A 17,296-nucleotide genomic window follows, 5' to 3' on the forward strand; every position below is an offset into this window, starting at 1 on the left:
TATGCCGGGTCTTATTGATCCGGATCAGTCAGGTTTTATTCCAAACCGACAATGTGGTGATAACACGAAGCGACTTCTGCATTTGTTAGATAAAATAGACCGATCTCGAAGGGTACTCTTCCTCTCTATTGACGCCGAAAAGGCGTTCGATAGGGTTCACTGGCCATACCTCTTTCGGGTTCTGGAGCGCTTTGGTTTGGGCCCGAGTTTTAGGTCTTGGATCCGATGCGCCTAACGGTCCCCCAGGTCGGCGGTTCGAGTTAATGGTGTGCTCTCTATGCCGTTCCCGGTCAGGCGTGGGACCAGACAGGGATGCCCGCTTTCCCCCCTTTTGTTTGCGCTATATATGGAACCCCTCGTGCAGCGCTTGCGGGATAGCCCCTCGGTTTCCGGTGTGAAATTTGGCGGAGACCACCATTTTATTACCCTGTATGCAGATGACGTGATCCTTACTCTTGCGGAACCCGCAACCTCGCTGCCTGTGTTTATGGAGATACTAGTCAAGTTTAGCCAGGTTTCGGGATTTAAGGTGAACATGCAGAAGTCTCAGGTCCTTAGTCTGTCAGTAAGCTCGGATCACGAGGAAGACTTGAGAGCTTGATACCCCTTTCTTTGGTCGTCTTCGTGTCTTTCCTATCTAGGGGTTGAACTGGCGACTTCTGCTGCAAAAACGGCGAGCCTGAATTATACGAAGTTGGTTCGCGATATACAGCGGGACCTGGAGTTGTGGGGGAGACACAAGCTGTCTTGGCTGGGCAGGGTGACTGCGGTCAAGATGACAGTCTTGCCGCATATACTGTATGTGTTACAGGCGCTCCCATTGACCCCATCCCCTCGGACGATTGCCACTCTTCAATCGGCGGTCCTGAGATTTATATGGGAGGGTCGGCCGGTGCGTCTCCCGCAACAAGTTTTATATCGCCCTAAGAGCGGGGGGGCTGGCGACTCCGTGTCTTTTGAGATATTTAGGCAACGCAGCTGCGCTTTCTTTTAGAGTGGAGTCCCCCACTCACGGAGAAGCACTGGTGTTTTATGGACCAGGCGGTGGCGGGCTCTCATATATGGAAGGAGCCTTGGCTTCGACGTCGGCACAGGGCTGGAGGTCTTTATTCTTCCCCGATCACGGGAACAACGTTAGGCATATGGGACGCAGTGGCCTGCCGATTGGGGCTGACGTCTTTCCCGTCCCCGATGACCCCCATAGGCACGAATCCTGACTTCGAGTCTGGACTCCGTCTGGAAGGCCTGAGACGCTGGTACGAAGGGGGTTGCAGGAGGGTAGGAAGCCTTTTTGATGAACTAGGGGTGTTGTCCTTTGACCAGATGAGACAGGCCTATGGCCTGTTGGAGGCGGATAGGCTGATGTATTATCAGATTCGGAACTGGGCTCTCCCGACGGCTAACAGAGCATTAATAGATAGGCCTCTTACGCCATTTGAGAAATGGCTGTTGCTAAAGAAGGATGATAAAAGTAATTTCAGAACTTTATAAGCTTCTGCAGGGGGAGAAGCGCCCGCCTAAGTCAAGGGGACAATTGAGATGGGAGAGGGAGCTGGAGAGAGAATTTTCAGATGAGGATTGGGGCAGTATATTCTATAGAATACACCACACAGCATATAATGCAGCAGGGACAGAGACATCATATAAAGTTGCTTCTTACTGGTATTACACTCCAGCACGGATACATGCTTGGGACCATGTTAAGTCGGATCTCTGCTGGAGGGTGTGTGGAGCTACAGGCACACTTGTGCATTTTGCTCTGGCATTGCCCCAAGCCACATTGTTACTGGGAAAGCATTATAGACGATATTGATACAGCGTTCCAAACCAAGATCCCTAGATTCCCATTGTATATCTTGTTGGGGCTGCCCAATCCTCTTACCTTTCCTTTGAGATCTCTAAAAGGGAGGCAGATGGCCCTGGCACTTAATGCAGCGCTGCAGCTGATTCTAGCTCTCTGGGGTACCGATAGGGTTCTGACGTGTGTCTCATGGCTCCAGAAGCTGTGGTTTATCCTTGCCATGGAGAAACTCACCCTGGCCTCCCATCAGCGGATGAGTGATCTGAGTGTGTTGTGGAAGCCGTTCCTTCAGATCCTGTATGCAGAATTTATTGAGTTGACATGCCCCCTGAGAGTTTTGAGGCTGATTTGAATTTTTGGTCAACGTGATGTGGGGAGAGTTGCTGGGGGGGGCTGAGCTTGGACGGGGGAAGGGGTAGAGGAGTGGAGAGACAGGAGGATGACATGATCTCTCGAGGGGAGGCATTGTTGGTGTGTTTTCATTTACATGTTTGTGTGGTTCTCATTTGCGGGACTCACAGCCTGAAAGACTATTGGGCGTTGCCAGCCGGCTCACGGATTTGCAAGGAGAGGGCTGGCCGGGAGGTCCCTTTGGGCAAGGTCTTGGGATTTATTGGAGGGACTTCTGTCTGTAGATTTGGAATTGCTATTGTGGTGATACATTTCATCTGCTGTCCCGCGATGAGCTGTATTTTGTATATTTATACTTTCAAAATAATAAACAGATTTGATCCATAAACAGCTCACTGGGACTACAATGAGAAGTTGCTTCGCTCCCAGCTATGCTGGAATTTTTCATGGGCTGGTGGGAGGCACAAAATATCCTGACAGATTCCAATAAATACTGGACTAGGCATATAGTGCCTCATTAGGAGTTCGGCGAATGTTGCTGGAGATACAATGCAGCACATATTCCTGTGATATATAGTGGGCTTCTGCACCCACCGCTCAGCACCAACGGTGTATGGTCGATGGAACTGGTTTTCTGCAGAAACAACGCCATTATTTATAAATACAGAAAATAAGCAGATTTTTTAAAATGCAAGTTTACTTTTTGATTCTTTCAATGTTATTTTGAACCTTAAGACAACGAATAGCAAGAGCAGAGACAGGGTAACTAAAATGGAGCTAGGCAAAGTAGTTTGTACACCAAGCTAACTGAAATTAACATCCACGTAGTGAAGTGGTGAGTGAGCAGAGGCAGCTGCAGGAGAGATGGAACATCAAAAGAGAGATGCAAAATAAAAGCTAAGAGTGAGTGACACAGATGGTGAGGTCAAAAGGGAAAAGGAAATATTCAGGATGACATTGAAATTCTAATCCAGACAAGCTATTCTTTGAAGGGCTAACCAACCGAGAGATGATAGTAGGAAGGTAAAGCTGTAGGACGAGAGTTGAAAAGGGAAAAGAAATCTGCAGGAGATGCAAGAAGGGAAAAATCTCATGGTGAACAGGAGAACATCCAAGAGACATTGAGGATGTAAGAAGTGTGTCAAATCCGAGTGGAAGTGCGAGGTGACAATGATGGTGGAATAAGTAGGGTAAAGGACCCTGAAGTGGTATAGCAGGTGTAGCTAAAGACTACAGGGAGGCATTGGGAATGGTTTCCATGGAAGGTATTGAGTAAGGATTTACTAATGGAGATACTAAGCTGTGTTGATGTAAGAGTTATTGGGAGATGCAAGGAAGATGTTTTTTAGCAAACTAAAAATTGACATTTCCAGCCCACTTTTCCCAGAAGCAAATGTCTGCACCTCCTCCTCCAAGTCTGGGCAGCAGCGGAATGTCCCTTCACTTAGAGAGACAATAAACCTTGCACAGCACCTTCCTTTTGTGTTGCTGATCTATGAATAGGACTCAAGAAGGTTCAGATGGAGGCCCTTGATCATGATTCCATCAAAATTTCATTCAGGCTGACTATTTGGCTTGCATCCATACTTATGTAAAAGATTTGATTGTTAGTTAACAGCGGACTTAAATACTCATGTTGTCCTTATGAAAAAAAACAAAATCAAGGCAAACATTGAATTGGAAAAGATATTTCCCCATCTCTCATGATGTGCTGTCACGCTTTGAGTTAGCCTTAGTATTGCAACCACACTCCACAAGAATTAGAGAGCTCAAAATCATATAGCAAAAAAAACGCCATTACAGGTTTATTGAGTAAATAATTGGGAAATCTGGTGTCAGAGTGTCCATGTCATACTTGGTACTGCATGTGTGAAACATATATACCAATTCTCAGTTCAGAGTCCTCTATAAAATTGTTATAATACTTTGTGTACTTAGCTGAACAGATACATAGGGCTGCACAGGGGAAAAGTTGTATGACTTAGACAGCAGCTAAGTGTTGCAGACCTGGAGACTTTGCACCTGTCCTACAACATGTTGAGTAGATCTTCATTGTTATTCGGGGCTGTCATAGCCAAAGATCTCCCACTTTTTGTCCTACATTCTTCCCTTTGAATATTCAGACCTGGAAGGAGTGTTGGGTCAGTGCCAATCTTCTCAAGTTAAGTGATATGTTGATGTCCCAAAGTCTTGGAATTGGAGAAAATTTGCATTTTAACAAGGGTACCCGGGCACCTGCGGTGGTGGTCCCTAGTACCTCCCCAGTAAAGCGTGGGCATAGAACTAACTCTGAGGAATGAACCAACTAGGAAGGATGAGATGGCTCTTTTAAACAGCTCCAGGAGCCCCAGAGATTCATCGGTCATTTAACATAGGTGCAAACCCCTTCTCCACCCTTACTCTCGAGCACCATACCTTTCTTTGGACCACAGACCGTAATCATCATCTAGGGGTCGTAAATCCCATCTTTCAGGCAATAAATGAAAATCTCTTAATATGATTTTCGAATCATCTCTAGGCATATGTAGCACGTAGATGGCTTTGTCATTTCTTTGTGTTAGCGCTCTGATGAAGCCAAACCTTCTACTTAGATTCAAAGCAGTACATTTTCCAGGTGTTATAAGTATTTATTTACTGCACATCCCGCCATGTATATGACTTGAAAGCGTTGGTGGAGAGTTACATTTATTGGCACGCTTCGCTGCCCACCTACTGCTGCCCTGTCTGCAGCGTTTCTGCATTCCGACTATGTAACTCTCGGTGGCCGGTAACTAGAGGGGGAACCCGAGGCCGAGATCACCTCTTCTAGCAACCAGTGGGTCCCACATTCGCATCTCCGAGCTGGGCGCCGCGGTTACTGAACAGTAAAGGACATTAAAGTGTAAAAGGCTGGGTTTACAGGCAGTACGGCCGAGAAGCAGCCGGACCCCAGCGGAAGGCTTGGAAACAAGGCCGCCTAATGATGTAACCGAAGCCCGGGACAGCAGCTGCTCCCCAGACGGACGACGCAACCGCGGCACAGGTGTGAGGTGAGGGGATCGGTGTCTGAGGAGGCGGAGGGCAGGGCTGTTATTCTTTTCATGAGCGGTAATGGAGACCCCCGCCGAGGAGGGAGCAGGTGTTCCCTTAGCGCGCTTAATGAGCTGCGCTGCCGGAGCCAGTCCAGGGCACAACGCTCGGAGCCTCACTGCCGGAGTAGTCGAGCTCCTGACCGCCTTCTGTCTGCAGGGCTTCGCCCGAGCCCCTTCCTTGCCCACGACCTTGAGCGCGCGGAAGGCCCGGCCGCCACCAAGGTGAGTGTCTTGGGCTGCGTAAGTAGCAGGTGGTTTTACGCTTTTGTCCAGGGTGCCGGACAATAGACATGGAATAAGGAAAGAAAAGGACTTACAGAGGCTGTCACTTGGCCCCAGTCATCATGTTGGCGACTTTCAGTCAGCCCTGCCCAATCAGCCAGTAACTCTAAGCAAAGTGGGATTGTTGAGCATTGTTACTACAACCAGGAGAGGAAAACTACAAGTCCCAGAGTGCTAGGTGTTGGTGCCTATCTGGTGCTTACCCTCGTGAGGTGGGGCAGATTGGTAGTTTCTCTGGTTGGCTTGGTGGCGTGTTGGACAGTTAATAGGTGTGGGAAGCATCGGGAGCTCATTGGGGATAAGCCGGGAGCAGTAAAATGAAAGCTGGGTCCTTGCTCCCTCCTCCCCACTAGACCCTCTAGCCCCATGGACAGAGGTTCAGCAACTGAACCATCTCTGGCACCCTCAGTGCTATCATCTCTCCAGGCCTCTGGCGGGCGGGATAAAGAAGCTTGGGCCATCTCTGCTCTGCACCATTCACATCTGCCCTATAAGATGGGGTGTGGATGTCCTTCAACGACTGAAGAATTGAAGACCCCTCCCCCACCATTCTTTCAAATGGTCCACTGGATTTGACGGTCTACTGTCCTTCCTGCTCACCCCAATAAACCTGACATGCGCTCGAAACACGATGTAAAAATAAAGAACTGGTCAATCAATGGAAAAAAAGTAACTTGTCAGTCACACACACTGGACCCTTCCCAACTACCGCACTGCAAACAGCTAAACGAACCAGTCCACTATTCAACATCAAAACCAGTTTTCAGTGACAAGTAACCCATAAAAGGAAGACACCAGTGCAACAACTATAAAATGGTGCCCTAGCTCCTGTAGGCCAATGTTCCATCATTGAACAGACAAATGCCCACAGCGCTGTGGGACTTCCCGGATGGAGCCACTTGTGAAGAAGCCCAGCAATACCAACTTACTATTATCTATTTCTGACCCCAGCTGGGTTCCACAAATATCCAAGATCATGGCATCAACTCCCATAGCTGTCATCAAATGGCCATGTTCAGCAATTCCAAAATAAGTGACACAGAACAATATTCTTAAAAGTGCCTAATTTGTGCCAGTGTTTGCAGCTGGTGTGCAGTGCTGCTTATTTTCCGTCAGTGGACTTTGACCCAGAGCAAGAAAATGAAACGTAGAAAACAGAGAAAGAACGAAGAAGAGAAATTATAAGAAAACAATGACAACAGGAGGGGGCAGGGATGAAAAAGAATATGTAAAAGTGATGAAAAGAAATACAGGGTGGTGGAAGAACGAGGAATGAGATGGAATCGATCCCAGTCACAGTTGATAGTCGGCCACCTCGGCATTCGGCTACGAGGCCTTTGGGCTCCAAAGAATAACTTGGGGCTCCTTCTCTTTTTTTTGTAAACTAAGCACAAAGCAGGGCATTCTTTGGCCAAACGTCCTCTAACCTAGGTCTTAAGCAGTCAAGTATCGTCTGCCATTTTAGATGTATTCTCAAGTTTGCTAAAGGAATTCCATGAAATAAAGACTTGCACAATTGTAATCTGCAAACCACAGTTTAGTGAAATGTTTTACTTTTTGTTAACAGTTAAATAAAATGGCCGATCTCCAGTTAGAAATGCACACCTAACATTTCTGAAATATCCCGTCTACATTTAAGAAACAGTATTTTGAATATAATAAAATCGAGCTCCGAAGAGAGCTAAATACTAATGAGATGATAAAAAGAAATGGGTTTACAGGCTATCGGATTCGAAACCTGGAACCAAAGGGGCACCAAAGGACACCTGGCATTTAGAATTTCAATATTAAAACGATATGTCGACTCCAAATGTGAAGTCAATTGCAAGAAAAAGATTTTTTGGGGATGAGAGGGAAATAGTATGGCTAAGAGATTAACTCTGTGTTAAATTTCTTTTGTGTAGACTATCTTCTTCAACATCAAGGCAGCAAAGCAGTTTCAAGTAAGAGCTATATTCACACAAATATGTCTCTAATTTTTTGAGAAGCAAGTTATCTCTGTCAAGTGTGTGGCCTTGTTTTCTGGGCCCACGCCAACTGATTTGGATTTTGGGTCCTACGAACTATGGTGGGATGTGCAATATTATGAGCACACCACTAGCCCTTATATTCCTTTGCCAGTATTCCATACATACATAGGCAGCAGACACACACTTGAAGCTTTACGATGCATGTGCTTCTATAAGCTGCTTGGATGGTAGTGCGGAGGCCTGGGGATGTGAACAGGCTGTATCTCCCCAGCCACGTTACTTATGGGTGCAGCATTGACATATACGACCTTGACTACCTGGGGGGAAAAATCCTTTCCCCTATAGGCATTCCACAGTCCCTGTGCTAAAGCTTGTTTTGGCACAGGAGAACATGATGTGTGTGGCAGGTAGACATGTGGTGACTTTTCACTGTGAATGAGGACTGTATAAAGATATGCATAGTTCATCTCTTGGCTCCACCTTAAGTGCACATATTGTCCCCAGCCACTGTTTGTGAGGCTGCTCAATTTGTGAATGCACAGGTTCGATTTTCATTTTTGTGGATGCATAGAGACTTTTCCCCTCATCTGTTAGCTGCAGTAACAAGCAGAGGTGGGAAAGCCTACACATTAACAGTAAGAGCCAAGCCATGGGTCTGCCTCAGAACATAGAGCCTGTGCAAGAGCCGAGCCCTGAAAATGTTTGTTTTGTAAATCATACAGTAAACCACACAAAATATAACAAACTCTTTTCAGAAGAAAGTGTATTGTCACGTGAATGCTTTGACATTAATACAACACATTACGCAATGTCACTATATTTTACATGCACAGGGATATTAAGTGAGTTGCCTAGAATCACAGGATGTTGAGTTGGTTCTGAGGCTCAAACCTGGTTCCCCAGTTCCTAAGTCGCAGCTCTGATCATACACCACATCCTGGGTGGAGTGAGGGTGGCGAGCGAAGCATCATGAAAGCTCGGCTCGTTATGGATTGGAGGTTCCAACAGGACGTCAAGCTTATCCAGAGCCAGGCTTCAGGTTTGAGCTTTTAGTTGCTCGCCCACCTCTAGTAACAAGCATTGGCCAACCCAATAGGTCTTGCCCTTCGATGGTGTTACCAAACCCTATGGCTTCGGCAGTGTTTTTGCAATTGACGTTCCATACAGGGAAAAAGCAACAACAACAAAAAATACTTACATGCTGATAGAGTACAGTGTCAACAAAAAAAGCCAGCGCAGCATGTCATATACTCGCACATGCAATTTTTATGATTGACATGAATTACCCCATGCATGTATATGTATGAGAACGCACCATCCATTTTCTTTCCATGATGGAAGGGGTGAATCTTAAAAACAATGCTTCAAAAGTATCTAAGTGAAAGAAGCTGTCCAGGAGCAAACATTTTTAAAAGCGCCTGGAAGGTGTAGGGGCGCAACCCCCTAGAGAGAAGGGGATGATTGGCAGCAAGCCACCTGTGAGCAATGAGAGAGGCGAAGACGAAGGAGCTGAGGGAGAGAATTTAAAAAAATGTTACATGGAAAAAAAAAACAATTGGTAAGCTTAGGAGGGGTGCGAGGGAGGGTGCTACAAAACACATGCTGATAGAAAAAGAAAAACGTAGTTCACTCTGTGTGAGCCAACCAAGGGATGTTAACAAAGCTATTCTCCAGGAGTGAGACAAACACAAGAAAAAGAAGTACAGGAAGGGAAGACATTGATTAAGAAGAAAGCAAAATAGATAAGCGACAAAGGTAAGCATTGGTAAGCAGTGTGCTGATCGTGAGCTCACTCTAAATAATGCCATTATCCATAATATGTTCTCGACAACAGAGAGCTAAACGTTGTCTGTAGATGAGGCCTAATGTACCTCGCTTCGCAAGGAGAGGTGGGCTAGCTAAAAGAGAAAGAAATATGTTTCCCGACAGCACTGTTGCATTGAAAAGCCTGTAATGCGTTCACAGTAAGACATTATAAATTAGCTACAGTTCAGTATAGTGAGGCGTAAACATGGGTGCAGCTTTTTCCTGAAAACTCTGTAGAGCTGTGCTAAAATGAAGAAAGGAAAATACATGACTGAAAGAGGGATGCATGTCCGTGTAGCAATATGGCTCTCTTTGTAACCTGTTTTGCCCAACTTATGGGCTGTTTTGGACTGGAAGAACATGGACGTCGTAAAAGCATTTATCCTTGCATCACAGACGTGGCTGAAAACATGGTTATAAACTGTCTAGACAGCTGTAGAACATCATCATCACATTCAATTTGCCCATTGTCATGATATTCACCGACAACTAGCCCACCATTCGGGGACCTGTATTATTGCTTTTCCAGCTATATGCATGTGGACTGGCAATCTAAGCACGTGTTGTTGGCTAATATACAAGGCCAGTGGGCATCATGTTTTTTTAGTTTAGGCATACACCTGATCCAAGCATCTGTTTGTGTCTTATATCGATTGTCTGTAAATGGCAATCTCCTGGCGTGCAGGGAGTGAAAAAAATGTGTTTACCCTTTTTGGGTGCCAAAGGAAATTTTGCTCATGCCTTCAAGCAAAAACAGCTGGATAGATTATCGCCAACTTGGTAAGATGCAGGTGTGCTTACATTTGATTGGTGTAAGTCTGTTAAGCAGTTTTGAGGTATAAGCCTTAAACAAAAAATCCAGGGGGAGGGTGTGAAAAAGTAACACTTTTGTTCATTTCTGTGTTTTTAAACCACTATACAGAAAGAGATGTGATTGGCTAATTGAGTGCATTTATGTTTTTCTCGCCATCTTGAAAACTGTGATATATATATTTTTTGATTCATGATTTTCACATTGTCGAAAAAAATCCACCACCCGGGTGACGGGATGGGGTGTCACCATGAGAGTTGCCCAACCCCCCCAAAGGGAGTACTGGGGAACACTCAGTGGCTTGGAAAATAGACTGAAACCCCCATAAACACAGTTTTAAGGTACTAAAATTAAGAATTTAATAAAATCACGATTCCACTGCCACCATGTTGTGTACAGTAAAAAAAAGCACTGTTTTGTGCCAAAAATTGGGATTTTCATTAACACAGGATTTTCACGCAAAATACACCAACATTGGAAAATATAGGAAGATTATTTTCTAATTTATAAATGAAAGGGGAAAAAAGCTGCTGCACCAACGAAGGCCATGTGGCGAGGTGGTGGGATCAGCTGCCTTTGACACGTTAGGTCGAAGGTCTTGCCACAGGCACCTCCCTTTGGCTATCACCCATTGTGCATAGCTAAAAGCCATACACAGATAGTTTGGCCACTCTTGGTGGACTTGGAGCAGGACCTGGCCCCAGGTCAGCACCTGCAGTCAGTCCAAGCTGTACAAGGCTGCACAGCTGTACTGTGGTTGGCCTCCCACATTTGGTTTGGTGCAGGACATGGCAGAAAGTCAGGCTTCATTACCAACCCCTGCTGCGGCACAGCCAAAAGCCATGCGTAGTGAGGGTCAGCCAAGGATGGCGGGATGGGTGAAGGGCCTGGCTGCAGCTCAGATGCTGCTGCCAACCCCTGCTGCTAATGGCCAAGTATATCATAAACAACCCAAGAAACCCACTGAACTCTACACTTGTAGACTGATTAAGGGTCCTAACTCAAACACCTAAAATCACTGAAATTTGCCAGTTTTTCAACAGAACAGAGCTGACAAGCCAGCAATATGGCGGATAGCAATAGAGATGGTGTGTGTTGTGTAACTATAATTGCCGAATTTCAGTGGTTTTGGATGTTTGAGACATAGGTTTTAACTGTTTTCTTCAGTGATTATCTAATTAGCTATCATAGATATATAGATAGATATGAATGGACATGACTCATGAGAGTTGCCCTCCTGTCTCTGAATATTGGAAATATACAGAATAGTATACTCTGTGCATCTGTCTACAATTTTATGCCCTGCTATCTTGTCATGTGTATTTATTATAACAAAAGCTATTTAATAAAAAACATTGTGCGTGGATTACGTGTGTGCAGTACAGTCAAATCACATTGAAGCCATCTTGTAACTATTAAGACTTAAGAGAGTTGTTTACTTGTGTAAAGTAATTGTTACCTACTATGTGTGAGGAAGTAAAAGGTGTTTTCTCTTTTGATAGTTTTGCTCTCCCTAATTTGACCCTTACACTATAGTAATATACGTGAGAATGTGTTTATTACATTTGTTGTAAATAACACGTTATTGGCCACATTAATTTTCACTTGCATGGCGCGTGTGTGTGTGTGTGAACTCTGCACCAATCAAGGAAACCACTCCTATACTGAAAATTTAAAAGTCGGAGGTTTATTGTTTGAAATCTACAACAATGTGTTTCGGCCAACAGCTGCAGCCTTATTTACACATACGAGAGTGCCATTTTATCAATTCATTTATAGTCATCATGTAACGGTTTTACAATACACAAACAAAACACTTCTCATCCTTTCACTTTTTTGTGGGAAAATCTGATTCGTAGTTATGAAATTAAAAAGAAAAACATAATAAATGGATTATAGTACACTCGAATAACTTGGTGTTGTTGAGATGAAACTAGTAATCATTATTTACAAAAAAAAGTATAAACTCCTCCGTGCATGAAAACACAAATGCATTCTTCTTTTACTAGTATTTTGTGAACATGACAAGCAACCACCAATCTGGGCTAAATCAAGTGGAGTGAAGTACATTATTAGATACATTTCTCCACACAGTAAGATTTTATTACCATATGTAACTATGTCCACTCATGTTCACATGCCACTTGGCTGTGCGTGGCGTTGAGTAGGCAGCAGGGCCCCTGTAGGTGGCCGACCCCTTGCTGTGCACGGCCTTTGGCCATGTCTGTCCACCCCATGGCCCAGGTGGGGCCCCCAAGGTACCACCACGCACTGTCTTTTTTAAAAATAATTTTCACAATGCCATTGTACCCTCTCTTGATCCAGGGTGCCCGCCTTTTCTCTCGCAAGAGGCTCAAGAGAGGCTTTTGCAGGATCTCGACTCACTAAAAAAGCTTTTTTGTTTTTAAAATTTGACCTTGGGTGGGGGTCAGTCTCTCATGGACCTCCACCACAAAGGCTATGGGATTAGGGTATCCCTACCTTACCCATTATTTTTAATATTTAGGAAATGGGAACTAACAGGCTTATTACGAGGCTGGTGGTCTTGAGATGGCCAGCCTCGTGCTGACGGTCAGACCCCCACTTTACGACCCTGATGGTCAGACCACCAGGGGACTGCTGTCCCTGCCGGGAATGTGGTTCACGTTGGCATGGAGGCAGTCGAAGTCGTGGTCGTGGTCAGCCACAATGGCACTAAGTGTGACGCTGCACTCTACCGCAGCGTCACTCCTGAGCGCTGCGGTCGGACCGACGCTCTGATACTCGGAGCGGCAGCATCGCTGCGGCCCTCGTTTTTGCTTGTCCTTATTTTCGGCACAGTCGGGTAAGCACAGTTTGTGCTCTCGGTCGCGCCGCTCTTTCTGCCTGCATACCTAATACCTTTTTCCTTTACTTAAGGACCTGGACAGAACCCTTTTCTTTCTTCCTTTTTCTTCTTTTTCTTTCCACCTTTACTTCTTTTTCTTGGTCTGGTGTCCATGTTGTTTTCTTCTCGGTGTTCCCTTTTCCCAGCATGCCTTTTTTCTCTTTCCTTTTATACTGCTACTTTTTTCCCATTCTTTCCTATGTGACTTTCCCATTCCAAGATGGTGTCGCTCTTTCTTCCTGTTGGTCACTTCCTGTCTCCTAGTATATAAGCCTTTCAGTCCTGGTCTTCCTCTTGGTGGCGATCCTCACTCCTGTTCATCGTGTTTTCTCCAGTTCCTGTTGCTGATTGAGATTTTTCAATTTTTTTCCCTTTTTTCACTCTTGTTTTTTTCTCTTCTTCAGGAGTTCCTGTTTTGAGGTTTTTCCCACATTTTTTTTTTTTTCCCTCTGGGACTCCTTCTGGAGGGTACGGTCTGCTTTGGCGTTTTCTGTCAAGCAGCACAGTGGCTACTAGAAAGGGTCGCCCTTATCTTGGTAATCCCAAACCAGCAGAAGACCGGGTGCTCTTTCAAATTCTTCAGTCAAAGGCGAGAAACATCTTACAAATCGTGACAGATTGCAACGGCAAAAGAATCAACGTTGTGAGACAATAATGGAAGGACCACAGGGAGACATTGTTGAAAATGCACAAGCCATGTTGCAGACAGTCCAACAACAAGCTCAAGAGTTATAGCAATTGCGGGCTGAAAATACTGCAATACGACAAGTCCTGTATTCCTGGTCAATGAATGTATCTCCTGTGTCTACTTTGACACCTCGATATTCTGGGGATCCGCATAAAATAAAATAATTTCTGGACCCCTTAACAGTCTTCTTTGCCTTTGATGGTTTATCTGATTAGTGCCTTTGCTGGCCCTGCACTAGCTTGGGCGACTCCCTTGGTCTCCGCAGAAAATCCTGTCCTGAATAATTATCCTGCTTTTTAAAAACTTTTCAAGCAGATGTTCGAAAGGCCTGGGTTGGAAGCAGCAACTAAGGAGGCCTTATGTGATATACAGCAGGGTAATCAGGACGTTTTACAATATTTAACCCGTTTCAAACAGTTGGCAGCCGAAACCACATGGTTGGAACTCACCTTTGTAACCTTGTTCCGTCAAGGACTGCAAGAAGAAATCAAGGATGAATTGGTACATTCCACTCCAACCTGATCTTTAAAAGAATTAATGGACCAAGCAATTAATTTAGAATATAGATTACGAGAGTGCAAGATGGAAAGAAGAACACGAGTATCATCTCAGTCTAGGGCTACTCGTAACATCAGTCGGCAATCTGACGACATCGATTCTGAAGCCTCTCCATCTCCTACGGAAGAACCCATGCAGATTGATCTTGTCCGTGGTCCTCTATCTGATTCTGAAAAGGAGGATAGAAGACGAAGGAGTCTTTGCCTTTATTGTGGCAAGGCTGGTCATCTGAGTCGTAGTTGCCCTGTTCGTTCTTCCAGACCTTCAGGAAACGCCAACTCCCATCCCCTGTAAGGAGGAAGGGGACTGGAGCCACTGAAGTACTGTCAATATGTTCCTCCAGAGAAAGTATGCCCACCTTGTTTATCTTAGCAGTTACTTTACGATGTTCACATGATTGGGAAGAACAGCTCTTTGCTCTTGTAGTCTGTGGAGCCAGTGGAATCTATTTGGATGAGTCCTGGGCCAAAGATAAAGGTATTCCACGTATTCCAAAGGAAACACCAGAGCAAGTACACACGGTAGACGGCTCCCCTTTAACCTCAGGGCCTGTGGTGGAGTGTACTCCTACTCTCTGTTTGCATTTTGGAAGGAACCAAGAACATGTAGCTTTTGATCTCATATCCTCGCCGAACCACACAATGATTTTGGGAATACCTTGGTTAACCCGGCACAACCCATGTATCAATTGGGAAACTAGAACAATATCTTTGACATCTCAGTTTTGTCAACACAATTGCTATTCTACCAACTCATATTGGTCTCCCAAAGGGTTCTATCATTCTTCTAAGAATACCGATAACACTATTAATAAGATTCAGGGAGTACCAAATTGTTATCAAGAATACTCTAACATCTTTAAGAAACCAAGCACTCCCATTCTACCTCCTCATCATATCTATGACTGTGCTATTCCTTTGGTTCCGGACAAAGCGGTTCCATCTGTTTGAATGTACTCCTTGACTGATCAAGAAAAGAAGCTACTCAAAGAATACCCAGATGACAACTTAAAGAATGGGTTAATTGCTCCTTCTTCATCTCCTGCTGGGGCTCCTCTTTTCTTCATTCCCAAGAAGACAAAAGATCTGCGTCCTTATGTCGACTTTCGCAGACTCAATAAAATAACAATCAAGTATCGTTATCCCTTACCCTTACCAAGGGATATACTGCACGCCATCCAAGGAGCCAATATGTTCACTAAATTAGATCTAAGAGGTGCCTCTCATCTTTTGCGCATCAAGGATGGAGATGAATGGAAAACAGCCTTCTGTACTCCATTTGGTCACTACGAATATCGAGTCATGCCTTTTGGATTAACTAATGCACCCTCTGTTTTCCAACGATTTATGGATTCTGTGTTCTCTGCCTTATTAAATCAAAATGTAGTGATCTATCTGGACGATATCTTGATATATTCCCATAACCCTGAACAACATACTGAACATGTATTGCAGGGTCTGGAAAGACTCAAGATGAACCAATTATATTTTAAACCTGAGAAGTGTGAATTCTACAAGACCAAAGTAATGTATCTAGGGTTCTGCATCAATCAGACGTGAATAGCCATGGACCCAGACAAAGTGAGAGCCATCCTAGATTGGCCCTCTCCCTCTCCTGTAAAAGAAGCTCAGTGTTTTCTTGGGCTTTCAAACTTCTACCGACAATTTATTCAGGATTTTGCCCACCAACAAAGTTTTATTACTCAGACTATTAAAAAAGAAAACCTGAAGAAGGGATTTGTCTCGACCGATAGTGCTTAACGGGCCTTTCAAAATCTAAAGAGATCCTTCACTCAAGCACCCGTTTTGCGACATCCTGATACTACTAAGAAATTAATAGTAGTGACTGATGCTTCGGAAAGAGCCAAAGGAGCAGTTCTACTTCAAAGACAAGCCGACGACGGATTGGCACATCCATTCTTCTATCTCTCTCACATTCTGACAGAAACAGAACGCAATTACTCAGTACTAGAACGAGAATTACTTGCTCTGAAGGTAGCATGTAAAGAATGGAGACACTTCTTGGGCACTAGAGAGCCTTTTGAAGCTAGGACTGACCATCGCAATTTACAATGTCTTCAAAGCTTCCAATGCCGTAATAGTCGTCAAGCAAGATGGGCCTTCTTTTTGAGTCGATATGATTATGTGATAACTTACATACCCGGGTCCCAGAATCTAGTAGCAGATGCACTATCCCGTCGATATCCTGACATCGCCAATACCTCTTCTCCAGATATCATTGAGTCCAGTCCAATCATAGGGGTCACAATCTTTTCTGGATCGCGTTAAATCTGAGTACCAGTTCCTTCCACTCTAAGAGTGGAATAAAGTGACACCTCTTTTACGAAAGGAACAAGACTACTTCTATCATCAAAACACAATTTTTTTACCCACTAAAAAGGTACAAACTGAGGCATTACAGATGTGTCATGATTCTCCTGTAGCTGGGCATCGCAGAGTCAAGAAGACCCAGGAGCTGCTTCAACGTTCTTTTTGGTGGCCTTCCCTTAAGAATGATGCTGAAACTTATGTACCAGCATGTCCTGTATGCGCCCAAACCAAGATACCCCGAACTAAACCAGCATGTTTATTGATGCCCTTACCTGTTCTTTCAGGTCCTTGGTGCACCCTTTCCACAGATTTCATATGTTCCCTACTGGCTTCTTCTGGTTACCAGGACATCATGGTAACAGTTGATTCCTTCACCAAGATGGCGCATTTCACAGCCCTAAACAAATTACCCACAGCCCCTGAAATGAGTCGCATATTCCTGTGAGCCTCCATGCTTTTCCACAAGAGGTTATTTCTGATAGAGATCCACAATCTGTGTCACGATTTTGGAGAGCCTTTTGTGCTTTATTAAACATTGATGTGTCCTTGTCCTCAGGGTGTCATCCACAAACCAATGGTCAGACTGAACGTATTAATCAGGAACTTCAGCAATACCTAAGATACTACTGTAATGCCACTCAAAGTAATTGGTCGGATTTTCTTGCCCTTGATGAATTTTCCTATAACAATACAGTACATAGTGCAACCGGAGCAACACCTTTTTATTGCACCTATGGTTTCCATCTTACGGCCTTTACTACT

At 44.6% G+C, this 17,296-nt stretch overlaps 1 protein-coding gene across 6 annotated transcripts in view; it reads left to right on the forward strand.

Annotated features, from left to right (window-relative positions):
* S100A1 (S100 calcium binding protein A1) overlaps nt 1-17,296 on the forward strand; it is a 714,879-nt gene that overhangs the window by 663,829 nt on the left and 33,754 nt on the right. The window contains exon 1 of one of the 6 annotated variants that reach the window (XM_069218076.1): nt 5,058-5,181. The exons of 3 other annotated variants lie outside the window; for them this stretch is intronic. Coding sequence is in view for 2 of the 3 variants with exons in the window: in XM_069218069.1 (XP_069074170.1) it covers nt 5,233-5,445 (213 nt within the window). In the remaining variant the exon portion in view is untranslated. Of the gene's footprint in view, nt 1-5,057; nt 5,182-5,215; nt 5,446-17,296 lie in introns of those variants that run through there. 2 more of the 6 variants (XM_069218069.1, XM_069218070.1) reach the window with 2 other exon arrangements.

Source organism: Pleurodeles waltl, chromosome 12 (genome assembly GCF_031143425.1).
Source record: "Pleurodeles waltl isolate 20211129_DDA chromosome 12, aPleWal1.hap1.20221129, whole genome shotgun sequence".
NCBI classification, from domain to species: domain Eukaryota; kingdom Metazoa; phylum Chordata; class Amphibia; order Caudata; family Salamandridae; genus Pleurodeles; species Pleurodeles waltl.